Source organism: Nomascus leucogenys, chromosome 4, assembly GCF_006542625.1.
Source record: "Nomascus leucogenys isolate Asia chromosome 4, Asia_NLE_v1, whole genome shotgun sequence".
In the NCBI taxonomy this organism is placed as follows: Eukaryota; Metazoa; Chordata; class Mammalia; order Primates; family Hylobatidae; genus Nomascus; species Nomascus leucogenys.
In genome coordinates this window covers 26,179,760-26,204,675 of record NC_044384.1, presented here as the reverse complement: position 1 = coordinate 26,204,675, position 24,916 = coordinate 26,179,760, and the positions used below count along the sequence as shown (strand labels likewise).

Genomic DNA, 24,916 nt, shown 5'->3' with positions numbered 1-24,916 from the left:
TTCTGCTGCCTCAGCTTTTCGAGTAGCTGGGACTACAGATGTCCGCCAGCACGCCTGGCTAATTTTTTTGTATTTTTATTAGAGACGGGGTTTCACCATATCAGCCAAGATGGTCTCGATCTCCTGACCTCGTGATCCGCCTGCCTCGGCCTCCCTAAGTGCTGGGATTACAGGCGTGAGCCACCACACCTGGCCAAGACCACATTTTTTTTTTTGAGACAGTCTCTTACTCTGTCACCCAAGCTACAGTGCACTGGCTCAATTACAGCTCACTGAAGCTTTGTCCTCCCAGGCAGAGGTGATCCTCTCACCTCAGCTTCCCGAGTAACTGGGACTACAGGTGAGCGACACCTCACATGGCTAATTTTTGTATTTTTTTGCAGAGATGATGGGGCTTTGTTATGTTATCCAGGCTGGTCTCAAAACTCCTGGGCTCAAGTGATTTCCCCACCTCACACTCCCAAAGTCTTAGGATTACAGGCATGAGCCACTGCACCTGGCTAAGACTGCATTTTTTTAAACCACAATAATGTGTGAACCTAGTATGCTCTTAAGTCAAAAATTAACTTTTAGCTTTAGTGTCGCATTTAAAAGAATATAGTTATTTGTTTATTTTCTTTTTGGCTACTCTCTGAGTGGTACCTCAGTTAATAGAAACAGACTGCTTGGTACACACATGCCTGAGCTGACACATTAAAATACTTGATAAATCTGGAGAACACATTGCCTGATAAGTTGAGCCCAGAGAAGTTTTCATCACCTTATATATGAAGCATAGGATAATGTGAAAAGGAGTTTAAAAGTACTTTTTAACAGCTCGATGTCTGGTGCAACAATATCTAACTCATGTATGCTGTATTTCCCCCCAAGTATATACAACAGAGAAGGGGCGATGGAATGGGCCCATGCGTGGGAGAGAGACGGTGAGCAGAGCAGGTCAGAGCAACTGCTCAGAGCTGTCTGAATGTCGTTCCCTGAGTCTAGAGAAAAGAGTGGCCTCTTTCATTTGAACAGGGCTTGCTCTCAAATCATAAATCCGTTTGACAGCCAGGAAGCCATTTTCACTGTCTCACTTAAACAGTCACACTGCAAATGATCACACCACATTACAATAGCATAGGTCCCAAGTAAGGCCTTATATCCAATAGGTGTACAGATTAGGTGGTCAGTACCTGGCTGCTTCTCCCTCATAAATACTGCATCTCCTGAATTGCTCCTCACAATGGACCAATTTAATGTGATTAAAGCTTCTGGAGTTTCCTAGATCCCAGCTCTAACTTCCAGTTTAGCTATTCCCTGCACCAACTCTCTGCAGAGAACATCAATAGCAAGGCAAAGAAGTGAGGAGTAGGAAGCAAGCTATTGAAAGTGAGAAAAAGAGGTTATTTCTCATTAAGCACATGTAAAACACTACTGATGTCTTTGTCTTCTCACTGAAAATTTATATATTTTGTTTTTATTAAGCGTGTTACAGTATGGGTCATGTCCAAACATGATCTGAGATATAAATCTTAACTTCTAAGCTCACCATGGACATGGCTATCAAAAACAGTGTTTCTCAAGTTTTGGGTGCCTGGGAATCACCTGCAGACATTATGAAAAGGCAGATTCAGATTTAGCAGATCTGGAGTAGAGCCTGAGGTTCTGAATTGCTAAAAAGATTCCAGGTTATGCTGAGGCTGACCCTCTGCAGATTAGATTATGAGGTAGTTTGGATTTTGAACAGATTGTATGCTCTTAACCTGGGGTTCATGGAAGAGCTTGTGGGTTTGGTAACTCACTTGAAATTAAATGGATATTTCTCTGTGGGTGTGCCTGTATGTTTTTCTAGCAAGTGAGTTCATAGCGTTCATTAGTGTCTCAAATTATTTATTATCTATAACAGGTTAAGAACCACTTGACCTGCTGTTCTGTCATCACCCTCAATGTAGCTCACCTGTGGAACATAAACCAATGTCTTTTTTGTTTGTTTGTTTTTCAAGACCAGTTCCAAAACCTTGTACTGAAACAACTTTTCTGAATCTGAGGCCAAAAGCTGAGTACTTGTGCTCTACTCAAATGAAATTCTACAAAATTTATTCATTTTCATAGAAACACCTGAGGCTTTGTACATTTTTCAACATATGATGAGGGGATTAGTTAAATTAGTATTTATAAATTTGTCCCACTTCTGCAACAATCTCTTATTTTTATTGCCTAAATGAAGATCAATAGATCAGAGCCACTGCTGTCCATGGTATGTTTTCTCCAGAAGATGAGCTCCTGTGGGGAAATGAGATGTGTTGTCCTTTGAAGGGGGTCATCCTAACCTGTCCTTAGCACCCTTCAAGTGGTACACTGAAAAGCACCTCCTGTAGAGACTTAATGACTGCACACACATTTCCCCAAACAGTGACTCATCATTTAATAAAAATTTCCCATTCAGCCAGTGTCACCCCAGGGTGAATAGCATATGCAATCTGTAAAATAAATTTTAATTTTTTTTCTGGTGGTAGGGAGGGTAAGTGAACCCAAGAATAGTGATAATGTTAAATCACAGAGAATGGGAGCTAATTAAAATAAATGTTTATTTGAGCAGTCAGGAAGTTCAATTGTATTCTATAATTTCCCAGAAGATATTATCATAAATCATTTATTGGGTATAAAATGCTGTAAGTCAAAAGAGTATGTGTTTGTTTGAGGAGGCTGGATAGTGCTAAAGAGGAGTTGAGAGAAAGGAGTGCAAAAACAAGAAAGATATTTGAAGACAGTTTTCACCCTTTGCATTATTCGAACTAAAGAAGCTCTAAAGCCAAGTACTATGTTTGTTATTCTTTCCCAAGACTTCAGAAATTTTCACTTCCATGATACTCTGATGTTTATATTTATACTGGCTCCGCATTTAAATTGGAACAAGTCTAGCTGGGATCAACATAGAGAAGACAGAAGGAATATGCTGATTTACTCCTATTCTTTCTTCTACCTCTTCCATCACCCCCTGCCACCATCCCACACTATAACTGCTGTCTCTTCTCCTTCCCTCTCACTCTCACATACTCCTCTCCTCTAAGATTGCCTGGTCTGCTTCACTCAGCTTTCTATCAAAACCTACCTTGTAGAATTTTTTATTTTTGTCTAAGAAAGAACATCTAATTTAAGCCTGACTTATCAGCTGAGTGGCTTTGAACAAGTCCTTTATCTTCTTTGAATTTTGATTTTCCTATCCCCAAGGCATGAGCAATAAGGTATGCTTTAAAAGGTCTATTTTAAAGAACAGATAAGAAAATGTAGGAAAAGGTGTTTTACTGTAGTTTATGTACCTGTAGGTGGGACACAGATTACCTGTTTTACCCTTTCTCCCACTAGGTTTTAGTTTATAAAAATAATAGAGACAAGGTATTGATAGCCAAATGGGAATCAAGGATTGCAGAGAATCATAGCCTTTTGGAAAATGGTAGCTGTAGGTGGAAGACCTCTTCCTCCCTCCCTGACTACAAGAATATTCGACCTGCTAGCTGTAAACTGAAATAGACAGTAGAGAGGTGGCTGGGACTTCTGGAGTCAGGCCTTGCTTCATTTGCTTAATAAATGCAACTCTTGTGAAGTTTAAGGATAGAGGGTCTTCAATGTCAATGCCCAATGTCAAGCCCAAGCAGGTTTAAAAACTTGAGTAATGACCATTAGTACCTTAACCCTCTCACCTCATTTTTCACAGACAGGTGGCCCAATGAAAGCCACATTATTTGTGACTCAGAGCAGCCCTGTCTTACAATGGGAGGAGAAGAAAGGAGCAGAGAGGGGAGCAGGGCACCTCATCAGCACATCCCCAGTGGACAAATAGGCTGTTTCCCTTATTTTTGAGGAGAAATAAGAAGGTTGGGAGAAGAACACAATGTTTCTCTTCCCATAAGTGGCATTTAGAGATGTTTATCACCCTTAAAGTACAATTCACATGGTAGACTAAAATGCCTTAAGATTGATGCAAAATTTATAGTTTGAAATTTGATCACTTATGAGGGATGCCTGAGGCTATTGTGTCTGAGTAAATGCGGCTACTGTCTTTTTGTTCAATATTTTTTGAAGATGAAAAGGTAGAGTATTACACAAAGTTTCCCATACATATTTTTTATTTCTCCTATGCCCTCAAAAGCTCCTTGCCTATCAGAAGTGTAAATAATTATGTGACACTTCTATATCCGCCCCCAGATAACCCGAGCATGGGCTAGTTACTTAATAATAAGTATATGTAAGAATAATATTCTGGTTCACATGGAAACTAGACTGAGGGAGTCCATTTCATTTTGTCTGGCATCACAGAATGGATCAGAGACAAAGTAGAGATGAGAACCCAGGCTTCTTCAAAACCACGCTTTTTAACTTTGTTCTTAAGGGTAAAGGAATGGAAAATGAAGTAGGAAATAGGAAAAAGTGGGAAAGATGTGAGTTAATAGTGAAATCAAAACCATGCTATGCATTGGCCTCTGATCTGACCCCAGTGAGCCTTTTCAGTCTATTCCGGCTGCAGCCTAATGTTTCTCACCTCAAAAAATTATTTTACATGGGAAAACCTTCTGCAGGGAGATGCTAGCAGGAGTCTACACCTGGCAGTCATATATTATGTACCTAATGAGTAAATGAAATGTTTAATAACTGTACTGTGAAAATGAAGCTTAAAACAGTAAATTCCTGCTGAGGCTGCTCTTCTGCACCTGATGCATGCTGCTAGCCCATCTCAGAACTCCAGCCCATTTTTATTTTCTCCTCTCAGTGGGTCCTGCTGAGGAGATAACATTAAAACCAAAACGATGCTCACTTAATTAGTTGTATATCAGTGTAAGAATATTTACTTAGCACGTCAACGCCACCCTTCCACCAAAGGGTCGCCTGAAACTTCTCCAACATGCACCCTGAATAGGGGAAATTCTGCAGTGGCTTCAGATTGAGCATTCGTAAATTTAAATTTTTCAATTAGCCATGGATCATTTAACCTCAGAAACGTAATACCACTTATTTTTAGTTAGAGTATCTGTTTGAAATACAAAAGCAATAAAACTTTGTTGGTATAGCTTTTCACTAATAATTTTAAGAAAAAAATGACAAAACATTTTTTACAAAGCACTAGTTTAAAACTAAATTATAGCAATTTGAATTAAGCTTTAACTGGCTGGAGAGTCCTTTGGATTCGATAGATCAACTAATTCTTCCTAAGTCTTAAGGAGAGGCAAGAAGTCCAAATGTAAAGTTAAGTACAGGTAGAGGGCTATATTATCCTTCCTTGTGTAATTTTCATAGCTAATAAAAATTAAATTTCTTACATTTATAGACATAAAGATCCCAAAATCCAAAGAAATTAGACTATTGAGCCAAGGTCACAAAACTAGGTCCTAGGCTAAAATGCTTCCTCTGTATCTGGATATTTATTTGAGCACTCATTAAATACTTGGAATTTGTTGTATAGATCGCACACAGTTTACCATCATTGAAAATAATAATAATGATATAGATCAGTTTAGACTTCAGAGTGGGAAACCCTTCACCTTTCAAGGCCTATTTGCAAAATGAAAGGTGATTTTTCCAATTTCTCAGAGCCCCAGTACTGATCCTCTTCTCACTAGCACCCATCCAGCCTTGAGCACCTCCCTCTCCCAAAATGAGGTGGATTTTTTTCTTAACCACATTTTGAAAATCACTTTTCATATTTGGGAGAGATCCCAGACGACCCTGACTCCAAAATTGAGATTATATTAACAGCTAGGAGCCATGGAAGAGATTCTTTTCATTTTTCTTTTTCCTTTGATATATGTTTCTGATAGAGCTCATAGAAGTTTTATGAAAAGCGTTTATGTTTAGGCCAACTGTCAATGTTAAGTGTTGTTCTCCAAAGTGAATAAATAAATATGAAGCTTTCCCTGTAGCTACAATCTAGATCTACCAACATAGAAAAAGTCATCAAAAATTCTATCATTTCTTAACATTAAAGAACAGCACTTTGATATCCCAAAGTAATATGTTTTCAGTTTGTTTTTTTTCTAATTGCCATAATTTCCATTAGTTCTTGGGTAGGATGGTGGCTCTCTTCTAGTGAGTCAAAACACTGCCAGGCACATCAAAGGCTCTCATGCCTCAAGGCAGTCCATTATCAAGAAGGAGTCACCAAGAATGGGTGAGGCCAGGGATACATAAACAAAGTGGGCTTTAAACCTGGCTTCTGAAAGCAGTGTAGAAAAAAAACCAGTTCGTCTCCCAGGAAGTGTGGCAATGCCCCTTTTCAATGTCAAAGTCTTTGAAATCTAGGAAAGTTTCATGTGGAAGAGCAGATCGGGGTTGGGACAAATGGTCTCCCAACAGTAGCAGTCAGTCCATCAGCAGGTGAGAGGCTGCAACATGGTGTCCAGTATCCTGTTTGGATTGGACTGTGCTGCAGGCCTCACTCACTAATCCACATGCCTGATGACTACACTGCCTTCTCATTTGAACATAGTCCATACCAGGAGACTGACTATTTTATATAAAAATGTTCATTTGGTTTAAATGGTGTAGAAGATGGATTGAGAATTTAGACACATGGGAAGGTGACTGATCAGGTCTCAGGCACAAGGTAAAAGATTAAAGGCATGTCTCGTAGCCCCACGAAAGAACAGGGATGCAGACCAGAATATCAAGAAAGAAGGCATTTATGCTTGGTGAGCTACAAGCACTTAAGGAAAAAGCACTGCTTGGTGAGCTTGTAGGGACCCAGGTTTCACCAGTGCACAGGCTTGAAATATTGAACACTGAATCTACACAAAAAAATACAAACAAACATCATGCAGGGATGGAGTTATGCACAACCAGGAACATGGTGTCTGCCTTCCGACAAAGGATGTTTTCATGGAAATCTTGGTTTTAAAACATTTATTCTCCTTAACTAAAGGGCAATTTTGAGACCACAGTTGCCTAATTAGTTGTTAATAAATCTCTCCTGGGAAATTTTCCTCATACTCTTTAATTGCCCTTTCAAGGAAAGGAAAGAAAAATATTTAAGGCCATAGAGTGTCCCAGTCAAATCCTGCTGACAATGAACTCTGGGAGGCTGTTTAAATTCTTTGCCTCTACTAGAATTTTATCGAAATTAATTCTACGTTCATCTCCAGGGACCTCAGTATTCTCTTCAACAAAATAAAAGGAAGGTCATTCGATGAGCTCCAAGAGCCCTCGCGGTTCCTGCATTCTAAATTTCTGTGATTCTGTGAATATTACTTGAGAAAAGGCAGTCATCTGAGGTTTAAACACTCTGTGCCATCTTTGAGCCGAGACAATGTCTTCGATTCCTTTTGTGAGGCTCACCATGTCTTGTACATTTGTTCAACACTCACTACATTTTGAATGTACAACTGTTGCCTGGGCACTAGAGAAAATCAATGATTATAATGAACTTTCTAATGAGTATGAGTGATGGTACTCTTTAGGCATGTCCATGCCCTATTGTAATAATAGGAGTGTGGTTGATGCAGTATGATACACATAGTGCAATACACCTAAGTGTTTGGAATTCTGGGAAGAAAATACACCATAAGAATGTATTTCCGTCGTGATAAACCATAGCCTATGCCTAGGAATTCATTTCTCTGCATGTAAAACTGACAAAAAAATTGTGATGAAGTACATGTTATGGAATTATATACAGCAGCCTGGTATATTCTAAAAGAATCTTTACTTTTACGTTTCTCAGAATAGAACAGGCACTGGCCCTACTTGAATTTCCTACATAATAAGCTATGCCTATACCTTTCACTTTTTATTGTAGATACCTATGTTAGAGTGAATTGATTTTCAGAATGTGTTAAAGATGCATTGCATGTGTTTGGTTACATGTTAAATTGTAAGTTTTCAGAAGTAGCTGAGTTTCTTAAACATGTTTTTAAAATGAAAAATTTTAAATAAATAGGTTTTATGATCAAGGGAGTCTAGGTCAAAAATAAGTAAGAGATGTGTGAAAAAATATAGAGAGACAAATGTTCGTTTTTAAAATGCAGCTGCTGTGTTAAACATAGGAAGGGATAAGAGCTAGCTTCTGGAAGGTGCTAAGAGGAACAGCTTTTGTGGCAATAAAACTATTATAAATTCAGGTTTAATCAGAACATTGCAAGCATTCTTGAAGGGCATACAAACAAAATTCAGGCCACACAATTCAAAATACGTGGTTGGTAGATACCTTCTCAAGGTTTATGCCTCTTTTTAAAGTTTTCAAACTTTGTGAATTCTTTTTTAAAGTTTATGCCTTCACTTAAATAATAACCTAAAATATCAACATGAATTTCACGTGCTGGGTTATCCATACCTGCCAAGGTTTTTAGTGGCTGCCTCCCTATTTGGGTTTACAATTAAGATGGCACCACGAACACCATGGTTATAGTCAGAAGTTTTAAAAAAAAAAAAAAAAAAAGGTATGTGAGTAGAGGTAAACCATTCACATCCAGTGAAGACCACCTGACATTACAGTCCCTATATGAATGAGGTCTTGCCTATTGTTGAGTTAGAAAATCTTCACAGAATTAGAAAAAACTACTTTAAATTTCATATGGAACCAAAAAAGAGCCCCTATAGCCAAGACAGTCCTAAGCAAAAAGAACAAAGCTGAAAGCATCATGCTACCTGACTGCAAACTATACTACAAGGCTACAGTAACCAAATCAGCATGGTACTGGTACCAAAACAGAGATATAAAGCAATGAAACAGAACAGAGGTCTCAGAAATATCACCACACACCTACAACCATCTGATCTTTGACAAACTTGACAAAAAAAAAAGCAATGGGGAAAGGATTCCCTATTTAATAAACGGTGTTGGGAAAACTGGCTAGCCATATGCAGAAAACTGAAAGCTGACCCCTCCTTACACCTTATACAAAAATTAACTCAAGATAGATTAAAGACTTAAATGTAAGACCTAAAATCATACAAACCCTAGAAGAAAACCTAGGCAATACCATTCAGGACATAGGCATAGGCAAAGACCTCATGATTAAATCACCAAAAGCAATGGCAATGAAAGCCAAAATTGACAAATAGGATCTCATTAAACTAAAGAGCTTCTTCATAGCAAAAGAAACTATCATCAGAGTGAACAGGCAACCTACAGAATGGGAGAAAATTTTTGCAGTCTATCCATCTGACAAAGGGCTAATATCCAGAATCTACAAAGAACTTCAACAAATTTACACGAAGAAAATACACAACCCCTTCAAAAAGTGGGCAAAAGATATGAACAGGCACTTCTCAAAAGAAGACATTTATGCAGCCAAGAAACATGAAAAAAAGCTCATCATCACTGGTCATTAGAGAAATGCGAATCAAAATCACCACAAGATACCATCTCACACCAGTTAGAATGGCAATCATTAAAAAGTCAGGAAACAACAGGTGCTAGAGAGGATGTGGAGAAATAGGAACACTTTTACACTGTTAGTGGGAGTGAAAATTAGTTCAGCCATTGTGGAAGACAGTGTGGTGATTCTTCAAGGATCTAGAATTAGGAATGCCATTTGACCCAGCAATCCCATTACTGGGTATATGTTCAAAGGATTATAAATCATTCTACTATAAAGACACAAGCACACGTATGTTTATTGTAGCACTATTCACAATAGCAAAGACTTGAAACCAACCCAAATGCCCATCAGTGACAGACTGGATAAAGAAAATGTGGCACATATATACCATGGAATACAATGCAGCCATAAAAAAAGGATGAGTTCATGTCCTTTGCAGGGACATGGATGAAGCTGGAAACCATCATTCTCAGCAAACTAAAACAAGAACAGAAAACCAAACACCACATGTTCTCACTCATAAGTGGGAGTTGAACAATGAGAACACATGGACACAGGGAGGAGAACATCACACACTGGGCCTGTCGGGGGGGCAGGGGGCTGGGGGAGGGATAGCATTAGGACAACTAATGTAGATGACAGGTTAATGGGTGCAGCAAACCACCATGGCACATGTATACCTATGTAACAAACATGTACATTCTGCACATGTACTCCAGAACTTAAAGTATAACAAAAAAAGAAGGGGGAGGCAGGAGAAAAGTTTTAAATTTATATTAATAAAAAATAGTAAAATTATGATTATCAGAGGCTGTGAGGTGAGAGGATTGAGGAGATGTTGGTCAAATGGTACAAAATTTCAGTTAGGAGGAATAAGTTCAAGAGATCCATTGTATACTGTGGCGATTAGAGTTAATAACTATATATTGTACACTTAAAAATTGCTGAGGATTGAAAGTGTTCTCAATACAAAAAATAAGTATGTGAAGTAATACAGATGTTAAATAGCTTGATTTAGCCATTCCATAATGTATATACATGTATCAAAACATTATGTTTTACACTATAAATATATTTTTCCTTGTTGATTAAAAATAAAACAAGTTGTTGAATAAATGAAAAAAAAAGAAGGAAAATGTTCATAATGAAAACTGGGCATGAATGACAAACCCAAAATGACTGTAACATAGCAACAGTATCAAATTCATATGGCAATTTTGTTTTAGCCCAACCATCTCATTTATCATGTTAAATTAATGATTATAATCCGAATTGTACTATTTTCACAGGGCCTTTCTGTTTACCTTTAAATGTGTTTTTGTTTTATAGCATAGGATAAGAACTATAAGGTATGATGCTTACAGCAAGCTTTATGTTTGTATATATTTTAAAAATATTGGAATACAGTATTTTAAGTCAATGCTGGAGTTGATTAAAGTCTTACTTTTCCCTTTAAATTACAAGTCAGTTATGAGAAACAATGATAAAAAATGAGCTTTTATCCCCAGATTTATAGTCCTTGAATTAGATTTCATGTTCATTTATATTGCTTCCTCAAAACACCCATGTAAATTGGATGGGCTAGGTCAACAAGCTAGTGATCATCCTTCTTTTGCTCCATGGAGTTAGACAGATGTTGGTGCAAACTCTTACACTGCCTGCCCATTTCTAAATGTGCGAAGTTAGGCAAGTTACTTATTTTTTCTTTATTTTGGCACCCCCATGTGTGAACTGAGAATAAGAATACTTAGCAGGATTGTTTTGAAAAATATTAATATATAATATTATGATTAATATTAAAAATAGCCCTCATTGGATAACTATTACTAGCACCAACTCCCAGGCAACTTTTCACAGCGTGAATAGTTAGCCCTCTTTGAACAAGTTACTAAGTATCAGCCACTTTAAATACATAATCTCATTTAATCCTAACAAATTACTAGTATCATTCCTATTTTGCAGATGAAAAACAGGCCAAGACAGGTTCAGTTGACAAGAAATTGCACAGATCTGAATGCAGACTGGACTTACTGTGAATCCCAAATTCTCCCTCACCATGTTATTTTGTCCAAAATGAAACTAAAATGCTTGGCATAGATCTAGACTTTTGTAGGCACTCAGTAAATATTATTTCCACTCTGAAGAAAACGATTCATGTTTTATTTCGCTTCTCATCAGAGGTACCACGAACAGAATATCACCCTTTTATGATAAATCACTCGAATTGCAGACTTTTGATCTCTAAAGTTCAAGAGTGAAAAGATATAAATACAAAGAAATTTCATGTTAGGTCATGGGATGGGAAAAGATGCTTATGTCAGGATTTACCATTTCTAGTGACCAGCACCTAGCAGATTGCTGGTTTATTAGACTTATTATTTTCATTGTTTCCTTCAGATGACTCATATTTATCTGATTATAGAATAACCTCTGAGCTTTATTAGCTAGAATGTTGTTTTCCAAAGTGTAGTCCAAACAACTTTTTCTTGGAATATAGGACCCCATTAGAACCATTAGGATTAAAATGTCACCTCTCGTGTTAGAAGAGAACTGAGGCCACTGCGTTTTCATGGCTTTCTCTAATACCTTTCCTGCTCAACTCTTGGTTACAATGCTAATAATGACACAACCCCTTAGTTATGTGAGGTGTACTAGCTGATTCAATAAGCCTTTATAAAAGTTTTATTTTCAGCTATAAGGACAAGGTTGTATTAGTGCTACAAGCTAAGCAGAATTTATAAGGCAAATTTCAGTTTCCCCCCAAAAAGGCAGCCCTTATGTATAGGAGACAGAAATAATCATCTATTTGATACTCAGCAGTGCCTCAAATGATTTTCATGAGCAATAGCATGTCTTTTATTGACAAAAGCCATACAGATTAGAACAGAATTACATCTTTTTTTGTTCCAAAATAGAATTAAAAATGATTATCACATTAGCCATGATAGATTTTATTTTATTCTAACATCTTATGCTTATTTGTAGACCAGGGCAACCATCTCTTCTAACTCTGCAAATCTTCCTTGGTTCTGCTATGCAACTTAGGGCTTATTTAGGTGGTTTAGCACAGGGCTTTCTGGCCCTAAGCCGAGACTGGCACCAAATAAGCTTGCCTGACACTTTATAGGGTGTGATGAACAGTCCAGAGCTCCCAGGCAACTTTCCACAGCGTGATTTGGAATCTACTTGCAATTATATACGGCTAGTGGAGCTGCATCTGGAGAAGCCTAATCAGAATTCGTCTTCCATTTAGTAGAAATAAAACGAGCCCACTCATTGTGTCAGAATTCATCTTTACACTACAGAATGAGCAATAACCTAAAATCAATGCCAATCTCCTGGATATGGTGTGTATAGTTGAGAAAGTGTTCTGCAGAATGTTTTCTACATTACTTTCATCACTGTGTTTTCTATTTCAGGGCCCACTCTTCCTAAGACCCATGTGAAAACTGCCTCCCTTGGGTTGGCTGGAAAAGCAAGATCCCCTTTGCTTCCTGTGTCTGTGCCAACTGCCCCTGAAGTGTCTGAGGAGAGCCACAAACCAACAGAGGATTCAGCCAATGTAAGGGCATCTTTAAAATTCATGCTTCATTGAGGGACGGATTGACTGGCGCTGTGTAATAGGATCTAAACCAATGAGTACTGTCCATTCACCCCAGACCACCCCAGGCCATTGTTGTTCTTATTGTTGTTTGTTCTTCTGTTTTCCTGCCCTTAAACATGAAGAGGAAATAAAAGCTATGAAAAAAAATTATGTCAGAGACTTAGTTATGTAAAAAAGTTGATTCTTAAGGACAGTCTTAGAAATATGACCAGATAGCTACAGAACGTGTGGTTTTACACCCATATATGTACATAATATATACATATACACATGGATACGTGTGTGTGTGTGTGTGTGTGTGTGTGTTTCCTTTCAATAGGAAGAAATACCTTGGCATTCTTGGAAATAAATAAGACTATATAACTCTTTTTCTTCCTTTTTTTTTTTTTTTAAGAGACAGGGTCTTGCTGTGTTGCCCAGGCTAGAGTGTAGTGGTTATTCACAGGCACAATCATAATGCTCTACAGCCCTGAACTTCTTAGCTCAAGCAGTTCTCCTGCCTCAATTTCCCAACTAGCTAAGACTATAGGTGCACATTACTACACCAACTTATACAGTTTTTCTCTAAAATTAAAAAATATAGTGACAAAAATCTATATTATGAGGGTTTTTTGAAGTTATTATATGTTACTTCTGAAATCATAAAATACCAGAAATATAGATTTGTGAAGGAGAAAATATAAAATAAAAAATTGAAGGAGTTTAAATAATACAGAAAGTAAATGACATAATTAGAAAATAAGAAGGGAAAGTTTATTTAAAGACAGAAAAAGTTTTACTAAGAAAATAAGCTAAAAAGGGTTCCAGTTAGAAAACTCAGAAGGAACATCAATAGAGAAGGGGAAAAGATCAGAATTTTAAGAAAAAAAAAAAACATTTATCCCAAAAATGCACTGTAAAGGAGATTCAAAAAGATGTTGCCTAAAGGCAGCTGTTTATAGTACACTTTAGTTGTTTCTGAATATAATTCAAGAGAAAACATTTAAAAGAAGCCTAAGGAATTAACATATCAGATATCTTGAAAAATCAGGGCACTAGAAGAGAAAAAAGATGAAAAGAGCAGATTAAAATTCTATTTTATTATTACATTTGGATCTTTTTTAAGCATAAATTATGAAATGAGAATAATCTGCCACCCTTCCAACTAGCTTCAGTTTTCTTCATACATAAATGAAGTCTTCTGCAAAATTTGCAAATAATGTATTGAAAAATAAATTTATAACAATATCAAGGAATAAGTAGGTCACATTTAATCAGTCTTCTGTAAGCAATGCAACTACCAGGTTATTTATAAAAATTATACTTTCTTTTGATATCTGGTTGTTGTTAAAAACAAAGAATCATTTCATTTGAATGAAGACAATACATTTTTCTTGACTTAATTTTTTTCAATACTACAAACAATAAAATATTTTAACTACATAGAGATCAAGGAAGCTGAGTATGTGGATGTGTCTGTGAATGTTTTGGCAGATGAGTGTTATCTACTTAACATACTTTTCAAAGATTCAAATTTATAAGACTCTAATGCACTTTTGTCAGAATATAGCTGTTTACTTCAATATCTGTTTATGATCAAGGATTGTGGCCACATCTCAAATAAAAGCAAACTTCTAAGTTTACATGAAGTATCTCATCTCATAAGGAATCATGTCAGGTAGGCCTATTTTTACATTAAGGGTTGACTCTAAAGAATGGCAGCCAAAGGTATACTATTAAAAGCAGTAAGAAATACATATTAAAGGAAATACAGAAACAGGGCAAATAATCTAGACCAGCATTTGCCTATGAAAATATAATGTGTAATTTTAAATTGACTAGAAGCTACATTAAAAGATGTAAAAATAAATAGGTGAAGTTAATACCTTTTATCGAACCCAATATTTCCAAACTATTATCATCTCAACATGCAATAAATATTTAAAATTGTCAATAATATATTTTACTTTTTTTTGCACTAACTGTCCCAAAACTGGTGCATATTTTTTCATGTAAAACACATTTCAATTGAGACTAGGCACATTTTAAGAATATAATAGTTACATGTGGCTAGTGGTTGCCGTATTGTACAATGAAACCTAGACAGTTCGAGAACAACAACCAGACAATGAAAACAACATTTTGGAAATGAGTTGCCTAGTAATCCCCTCATTTCAACTTCTCTCATACACACACACACACACACACACACATTGTATGTATATAAACAGGCTTTTAGCCAAATTGGAAACTTTTCAGTCCTCTATTAAGCCCTGAAGATTGGGTAGTGTACGCCCAAATCATTCACTGACACGCTGAGATTTCTATAGGAAGCTCATATATTAATACTATACATTTTGAACTGTTTTTTCAGTGGCTGGAGTAGCTTTTTGCCTACCTCCCACCCATGCAAATTCTATCAATGCTCTCTTGAGATCAAGGGTATTTACTTGGCAAGATTAGAGATACGTCTCTGCCCGTGGTGCTAAGGAATGTGTCTCTGCCTATGCAGAGCTAGAAATCATGGCTCAGGCCTCATTGGTTCAATCATTTAATCAATGGAACATGCTAGCCAAGAATAATAAGTAGAACATCTGTATAAGTCAAATAATATGTTCAAGAAAGGAAAAAAGAAAACTAACATTTATTGAACACTTACCACTGGGCAGCCCTGACTTGTTGAATCCTCCTAACTCCTCAAAAGGCAAACTTGTTATTCTCATTTCACAAATAAGGAGACTAACTCAAATAAAATGTGCAAGTATATAAAAGGACTGGGATTCAAATCAGTTTCACATCTTGTTTCCTCATCTGGCTAACTATCAAAACTACCTGGGAATTTTTGTTTTAATTAGGATGTCCAGGTTCTTCCCATATCTTCTGAAACAGAATTCCTAAGCCTAGCGACCTGGTATTTGTGATAACTAGTAATTCTATTACTTACTGACATGATAATAGTGACTTATAGTGAGTGAGTTTACAGAGTGAATTAGTGACAGTTCACTAGGCATTCTGCAGTTCAACCTCTTCTTTTATCCACCATTCAAATTGTCCCAAAAAGGACTGACTGTGGTTTGGGGCATGAATTTTATTTCTACACACAAACTAAAGTCATAATCTCCAGACGTTTCATTGGCCAAGGCAAAGCCCATTGAGTTCTCACGTATAAAAAAAATGTATCTATGTCATGATACAGAGAAAAAATATTCTGTTCATAGCTTGGTGGGTAACCTAGTAAGAGGAACAGGAGCGAATGTATTGAATATCCACCATATGCCAGACCCTATCATGGGCACTAAACATGTTACAGGAAACTCAGAATAGCCTATGAAATAAATGTCATTATCATTTTATAGATGAAGAAAACTACGTGTCAGAGAGGTGCACTCACTTGTCTAAGACCACACAGCTAATAATTGGGAAAACTTGATTTGAAACCCAATCATTTTGACTCTGAAACATCTTCCTTGTCACAGGTGGAGATGGAGTGGGTGAAACAATATGCAATCTCTTATTATCCCCTCTTTTATTACCAGCATCTTCATTCAATGAATATATTCCAAGGACAGCCCTGGCTGTGGTCTCCTAGGTCAGACTTGAGAATACTTAGCGCCCCAACTAGCTGTGGCCCTGGCCTTCATAAAAGAAATGGATCAATATTTGGTACTAACTCTTGGCTGTCATTCTCTTTATAGGTGTATGAACAGGATGATCTGAGTGAACAAATGGCAAGTTTGGAAGGACTCATGAAGCAGCTTAATGCCATCACAGGCTCAGCCTTTTAAGATGTATTTCCGAATGGATGAGGTGAATTTTCTGGGAACTTTGCAGCATACCAATTACCCATAAACAGCACACCTGTGTCCAAGAATTCTAACCAGTGTATAGGTCACCCATCAGGACCATTCAGTTAAGGAAGATCCTGAAGCAGTTCAGAAGGAATAAGCATTCCTTCTTTCATAGGCATCAGGAATTGTCAAATGATGATTATGAGTTCCCTAAACAAAAGCAAAGATGCATTTTCACTGCAATGTCAAAGTTTAAGCTGCTAGAATAGTCCTGGGCCTTTGTCACTGCAGTGACCACACTGTCATAACTAATGCCTATGTTTTCCTTTTTCAAGGCCTGTTGTTTAATGTGTAGGTCTAGTCTTACAAAATGCAAGTGCATTATTTAAGCCTGTACCATGCCATGGCAAATCAGTGCAAGCTCACTATTGTTTTCAACTTTAACATACAAAGCACCCATGGGAATCTCTCATGCCATAGCACCAAAGGATTGGATGTTTTCCTTACAGCACAAAAAGTAAATAGTAAACAAACAAAAGGCAGAGAATGCTTATGTTTGTAACTCATTCATTCATCTTGCACAAGTGGTGGAGATTAGTGAGTGGCTAAAAATTCACCTATTTTGGCAAGTATTTGTAAATCCACCCTTGGTTAATATGTACATCTGGAGTCCAGAAACATAAAAATCTGCAACTAGTGGCATTCTGCCAGCAGCAGTACATTTCCGGAAAGAAGATATAATATGCAATCTTCTCAGACACATGGTAATTACATGCTTAAGCTTGTAATAGGACAGTTTTCAATTTGGGTGGCTTTTGTGCCACACCACACTGTGATACAATTTCAAAGCTTCACCAAGGCCATCTTCCTTAGGAGTTGGCCAGAAGAATGCCCCCATCCCTTCACCCCATCCCTCCCTGAGTTCTCCTTGGCAACTAGCGTTGGGTGAAATGGCCAGCTCCACATGTCATATGGTGCACTGGCCAATGTTGCCTGTCTTCTAATCCCGTAGAAATGGCAGACTCCTTGAGAGCAGGCCCCGAGGAAGAGAAGGAAAATAAAAGGTAGCCTCTAACAGTACCTTCTCTTAAAGAATGCCAACTCTGCCTACAGGGTCAGTGTTGGTAAGCATTGGCCACCAGACCCTTTTGTTAAGGGAATCTTTTACACCACACCTGTGTCAGAGTCAGGGGGAAGCAGAGGGGCAGGTGCCACCTGACACTTCTGACATGTAAATCCAGCAGATACTTTTCAAAGCAGCATCTTAAACTGTGGACTACAGTTTTAAACTTCTATTGCTATGTTTATTTACAGCTTGGAACTAGCTAAAATTAAGAACATTTTGTATGCAGCCTTTTAGTTTCTGAATTTTCAGCTGCATTTGGAGTTAATCCCTGTTTATGCAGCTGAATCGCCAAAAGGGAGCTAGTTTGCATATTTATCAGTTAGGTGACTTGAAAACCCAATGAGAGAGTTTCAACTGAATTATTCCTTTCAGCTCTGCCTTTGATTTCAAGCTTGAGTAGGTCATAATTTTAAAAGAGCATGGAAGGGATAGGATCTTTACAACCTAATAGCTCCTTTTATTAGGTGGGTAATTATATATGAATCCCTGAATAAAATATTTTGAGCAAAATGGCACTGTAACAGAAGTAATAATTCAGATTATTTTTTTACAGTTTTATGTCGGGAAGGAAATCTGATGTCAAAGAGAGGGCTGTTCAAATGGTTCATTAGAAAGTCCGGTCCATTTGTGAATTTGTTCCTTCAACAAGAGTGCTCATTCAAGTTACTCAGATTTTCTGGAAGTCTTTTCTGAAGAGCTATGTGATGTTATTCTATGGGACAGATTACTCTTATTTAACATCTGGGCACTTAGGTAGACAACCTTCTACTGACCTGGAATAAAATGTTTCCTAACATAATATTGAATTATTCAGAAATAATCCATTACTTCAAAAAAGAAAATATTCATTGGGCTAGCCCAACCTTCTCTAGGCCCTAAGAATTATTACCTCCCCTTTCTAATTCTAGCAAACATGGAACATTCTCTTTAGGCACTTGACACCCATGAGGGTAATCCTGAGTGCTCAGTTTGGAATAGGTTGCAAATCTCAGATTTTAGGGATTGAGTCACACCTTCAATCTATAGAATGAAGTTGACCAATTAAAAAAACCTATCATTTTCACAAATTTCTAGATCCTTCTAGTTAAAAATAATTATTTAGGAAACAAAATTTTTAAAAATCCATTTAAAATACATGCTATTTGTGTTCAGTGGAAGTTATATTTCTGCTGCATGCTTTTGAAACTTTCTTCATTAAATAGAATGGTTGTCTTTCTTAGTAACTGGCAATGCCAATATTAGCACCATGCATTTAATCTATAATACAACCAATTTAAGCATCCTCAAAAAACTCTAGTATCATTTACCTGGTAGTATTAATATACAATGATGTCACCACAACTTTTGTATAACTCTGTTCCCTTTACCCTCAAGTGATTCATATATGTATACAATTGCCTGCCCAAGTTTTCAGGTAACTTATTAATTTCCCAGTCTCCTGAACTCTTGACAAGAAGAAACCTGTGAATACTGCAAACTAGCCTCTGACTTCCTCCTACTGAGTCTAGTTCATGGTATCCAGGACTCTTTATGCTCATAACTCTCTCTGATTCCCGTTGGGTGATACCTGACAGCCAACCAGCTGCTCTGCCACCAAAACTCATTTCTCCCTGAAAAAGAAGGAACTCATATTTGGCAGAGCATTCTCTGGTCTGCCCTGTAATGTGCTGAAATGTCAGGCAAGATCCTCTTCTTTAAAAAAAAAAAAAAAACGGTATTTTTCTTTATATTTCACCCTAATAAGCAAGCTATTTTCTCTCCTCTACAGAAATTTCTGCATTTGTGAAACTTATAAAAATTTAGATAGTTCAAAGGTATAAAGAATATTTGGATGATGCTCTAGCCAAAAGTTAAATATTTCGTAGTGAATTATAGCCAATAAGAAACCAGTCATACTTGCCTCTTTGAATAACAGAGATATAAGCTTCTAGAATATTTACATAATGAAGCTTTACATTTGGGTATTATAAAATGCATACTCAATTGAACGATCTGAAAAAAATACCAAGCCAGTGATATAAGTGGAGATTTATTAAGGATTCCTGTTGAGTATAGTTTCTTCAAAGTAAGGATTATTCAAAATTAGGTGTATGTTCAGTCTCCTGCTTTGGTTCCAGCTACACAAGGAGAGCCATCCTGTGCTAGTGTGATGTTTCAGACAACGTTCTGAAACTAAAATGTTTGGCACTTATTGGCTTTTCCAATAAAGAATCCCTTAAGTACAGGTATTTCTGGAAGCTGTTGGTGTCTGTGCTTGAAGACGATTGCTGATACTTATCCACCCTTTGGGTATTTCTGTTGACTTTGTTTAAACAATCATCTTATGGTTTTCTCCAAATGTAATATGGTATCTCAGATATAGCAGCTGGACTGTAATTACAACAAAAGGTTACCTCTAAAGATAACATCTTGCCATTTTAGATAAAATTGTGTCCCAGAATTCTTATGGTTTCGGAATGTCCATTTCTAGTCAATGAAAGAAGGAAAAATGGAAAAATTGTCTAGTTTCAGGCATGTATAAAGAAAACAAAATCATCTGAACTTTAAAATAGATGCAGAGCAGGGTTACTTTCCCTTTCACTCAGTTCCCTTCATGCAACCACAGGCAGTCCTGCAGGCCAGAGGTTACTATCCTAGCCTGCTCATAACCATATACTATACAGAGCCCACAACTTTCTGGAGATGCAGAAGCAGCCATACACTCAAGTCTCTCTGTTTTTGTAAATCACATTCAAAGCAACATTTTACTCATAATTTGCATTTTTCTGGTGACTTTCAGAAATCACTTTAGTATTGTACAGTAAAGCTTTTTATTTGAGTCCAGTGTTTAAAATTAAATTGGATACTTGGGAAAATCATAGATAGGTGTTTTGTATGATATTCCATTCCAATGCAAAATATATGTACCCATGCCTCAATGTATCTTGCTATCTAAATACCTGTTGCCAAAAAGTATTGATTTGGGAAAAAAAATGCCAATTTCCTGGTCAGTGAGGTTATGTAAAAGACAAAATACCACACCCATATCAGCAAATGAATATTACTACTGATCTGGACTCTTCGTTGCCACTGTTGCATAACGTTCACATGGCAGACTTCCAGTTGCACTCTCTGAAGGACTTTTTTCTCTTGCTCTCAATAGAGAGCCTTTGTACATTGTCATCCTATGACTGTTGTTGGTAGAAGAGCAAGAGCAAAACTCTGCAAGATTTAATAAACACAGAGGCATGGGCCAAGGGATCTCACTGTGTGCTGAACGTGTATTTTGAGATGCAAGAAAGGAGTGATGGAGAGGAGGAGAAATGCTGTTTTTTATTATTGTAGGGTAAATCTGACAATTCTGAACTTTGTGAATTGTCAGCTTGTTTGGGGGAAGGGTGGGCGGGTATGGGGTGTACTTTTTATAAGTAATATTTAATTTATTATTTAGAGTGGCTTCTTTTTGGATAATTTATGATAAAAAGGGAGATCTGGTTGGGATCTAGATACGGCTGTTAAAGCTGCAGTGTTCCATATCTCAGAGGGACCACTTTGGAAATGAATTGTCCATTGCTGAGTATGAAGAGATGTCCAGTCCAGGCAAAGCCTTCACTGAAGTTCCATCATCGCCACCTTCTCCCTTTTTAGGGTCATTCAAAGAAGATAACACCAAACCTAAATAATTCTGAAAGCATTTTGCAGATCAGTGCTACTCATTCAAAGGGCTTTGCAACTCAAACAGATTGTTAGTGTGCTAGTGATAAGTTTATTTGGTAGAAATGGGTATACTACAGCTTTAACTAGCCTTAGCGAGAAAAGAAATTTTTTGTTGTTACAAAACACCTTTTTTAACAAAAAGGTATTTTGAGCCCACAAAAAGTTTCTTTAAACTGTCAGATTCTAGCATTGTTAACCAAATTAGACTAGTGATTGCAATATTTAAGTGTAAATCTTGTTCTACGAGAAAGAAAACTTGCTTACAGTTTAAAACAATGACTGTTTCTACACACGATCTTGTATACTACTACACAAGGAAAAGGGGGTTTTGTAATCACTGTAGAACAGTCTCATATTCATTTTTTTATAGAAATGTTATTCCAATGGTGCATTTTTTGTTTAATAAAGTTTTGATACAAAGTTCTTTTTTCATGTTATTTACAGTAAATGCTGTACCACACACACAACCACAACCTTGCCTGTCTGTATCCTTAGGATTCCTTCTCTTACTCCGTTGGTCTTGCTGTAAAGGAATACCTGAGCTGAGTAACTTAATAAAGAGAAGAGGTTTAATTAGCTCATGGTTCTGCAGGCTGTACAATAAGCGTGGCGCCACCATCTGTTCCTGGTGAGGCCTCAGGCAGCTTCCACTTATGGTGGAAAGGAAAGGGAAACCCACATGTGCAGAGATCGCATGGCAAGAGAGGAAGCAAGAGAGAGAAGGAGGAGGTGCCAGACTCTTTTAAGCAACCAGTTCCCTTGGGAACTAAAAGAATAAGAACTCACTCATTACCATGTGGACTGCACCATGCCGTTCATGAGGAATCTACCTCCATGACCCAAACCCCTCCCATTAGGCCCCACCTTCAACACTGGGGATCAAATTTCACCATGAGATCTGGAGGGGTCAGATATCAAAACCATAGCATAAATATTATCTTTTATTAAAAGCTGTGGTAGGAGCTATCAGTTCTCTGCCTCATACTCAAGTAAGTTACTATTTTTAAAGCAAGTGTACCCTTATGCCATTTTCATGCACACTCCCAGTGTGCTTTCACTCCAGTCAATAACCATGTCTCTTTATTGGAGACTTTCCCAAGACTGCTAGAACTTGTCTTTGCCTGCATGCGTGGGAGAGCTGGAAATGTCTGATTAGACCTTTCAAATAGCACCCCCTTTGCCCCGATGACAACAATTTTGAGTTGTAACCCAATTTATCTCCAGAGTACCACTGTAGGGCTGAGCCAATGTGACTATGGGGCTACTGCTTCGCAATAGTGCACTGTAATAGCGTACCCTTGCTTAGATTGCCTCCCTTCCCTTTTTGTCTTGCCGCCTTCCCCTAATGGTTTCTCCTGGGAGCACTTCACAGTAAATCACCTTCATACAAATCTTCATGGCAAGGTCTGTTTCTAGGGAATTCACCCAAGGCAAGATCCTTCTAGCTGTGATCCAATTTCAACACACACACAACAGATGAATAAAAATACTCTCTTCATCATCCAGATATTTCATTCTCATAGTGTCAGCAGCAGAATATGGGGTCACATATGTGTTGAACATTATATAGCTACAATTACTGAAAGATTAAGTTTCGCATGTGTAGTAGGGTCCTCTAGAGAGACAGAACCAATTGTGTGTGTGTGTGTGTGTGTATACACACACACATATATACTATTGGTATATATATATATTTCGGTTTGCACGATATACATACATATATATACACACACACACATATATATATATATATATATATATATATATCTGAGACTTAATGTTAAATATTAACCTACACGATCACAAGGTCTCACAATAGGCCATCTGCAAGCTTGAGGAGTAAGGAGAGCCAGTCTGTGTCTCTAAACTGAAGAACCTGGAGTCCAGTGTTCGAGGACAGGAAGTGTCCAGCACTGGAGAAAGATACAGGCTGAGAGGCTAGGCCAGTCTCTCCTTTTCACATTGGTTTTTCTTCCTGCTTTATATTCACTGGAAGCTGATTAGATTGTGCCCACCAGATTAAGGGTGGATCTGCCTTTCTCAGCCCACTGACTCAGATGTTAATCTCTTTTGGCAACACCCATACATACACACCCAGGATTAATACTTTGTATCCTTCAATCCAATCAAGTTGACACTCAGTATTAACCATCACAGAATGTAATCTGTTCTTTAAGAGAAAGTCACATATTGATAAAAGTTTTATTAACTCTTTTGGGAAAGCGGAAAAATTCTCAGTAAGTTATTATTTTAAAGCAATGCATCACAGATGACAAGACGGGTGGAAACTTTAAAGTTCATCTAGCCTTTCCCATTTTCTTCAATTCATTATCATCCCATATAGAAGGGAAAAATGTATTTAAAGATCTTAAAAGATGTGGATAGATTCCAACCCCTGTTCAGTTTTAGTGGGAATGTAAACTTGTGGTAGTCACTGTGGAAAACAGTATGACAGTTCCTTAAAAAATTAAACAGATTACCATAGAATCCAATAATTCCACTTTTGCTTATATACCCAAAAGAATTGAAAGCAGAGACTCAAACAGACATTCAACCACCTATGTTCATAAAAGCATTATTTACAATAGCCAAAAGATGGAAGCAACCCAATTGTCCATAGACAAATTAGTGGATAAACCAAATGTGGCATAATCATACAATAGAATATTCTTTAGCCTTATAAAGAAATACTGTCATATGCAACAGCATGGATAAACCTTGGAGACATTATGCTTAGTAAAATAAGAGAGTCACAAAAAGACAAATACTGTATGATTCCATTTTTATGAGGAATCTAGAAAAGTCAAATTCACAGAGATGGAAAAGAGAATGGTGGTAACCAGGGACCAGGGGTTGGGAGCAAGAGTAATCGTTCAATGCATACATCATTTCAGTTTTGGAAGATGAATAAAGTTCTAGAGATGGATGGTGGGAACCATAACATAAAAATATGAATGTACATCATTTGTACACTTAAAAATGGTTAAAATTGTAAATTTTACATTATGTATATTTTACCACAATTTTTAAAAATCTCCATATAAGAATATTCCAGCACCATCTTCTATAAATACTGATATTTCCTCTAAGGCTTCTAAACTATAAATATGTAACAGCAAACACATTAAAGTACATTGATATGCAAGAAACAGAAGCAGCACGTATACCACAGTCTACTTTATGTCAGATATATATTACACTATCATATTCAATTTATGTAATCAACCTACAAAGGAATGTTGTGCTGTCACAAAAGGCTATCAGAGATAATTACCTGCATGGGAAACTGGTTATTTGAAAAAAAAAAAAAATTGAATAAATTTCCATAGTCTGGCCTAGGGAGAAGAAGGTTAAGGGAGAAACTTAACTACTCTCTTCATTGCAAATATTTTATGGGAAGGATTTTAGAGAGGTTGAAGAATAAGATTCTCTT

The 24,916-nt window shown here is 37.1% G+C and overlaps 1 protein-coding gene across 1 annotated transcript in view; it reads left to right on the top strand.

Moving 5' to 3' along the window:
- The window catches only part of DCC (DCC netrin 1 receptor), a 1,198,282-nt gene extending 1,176,375 nt beyond the window's left edge, over window positions 1–21,907 (top strand). Inside the window, exons 28-29 of the mRNA XM_030810404.1 lie at window positions 12,710–12,852; window positions 16,569–21,907. Coding sequence (XP_030666264.1) covers window positions 12,710–12,852; window positions 16,569–16,658 — 233 coding nt within the window. The 3' untranslated portion in view covers window positions 16,659–21,907. The remainder of the gene's footprint in view (window positions 1–12,709; window positions 12,853–16,568) is intronic.
- Window positions 21,908–24,916: the final 3,009 nt, after the last annotated feature.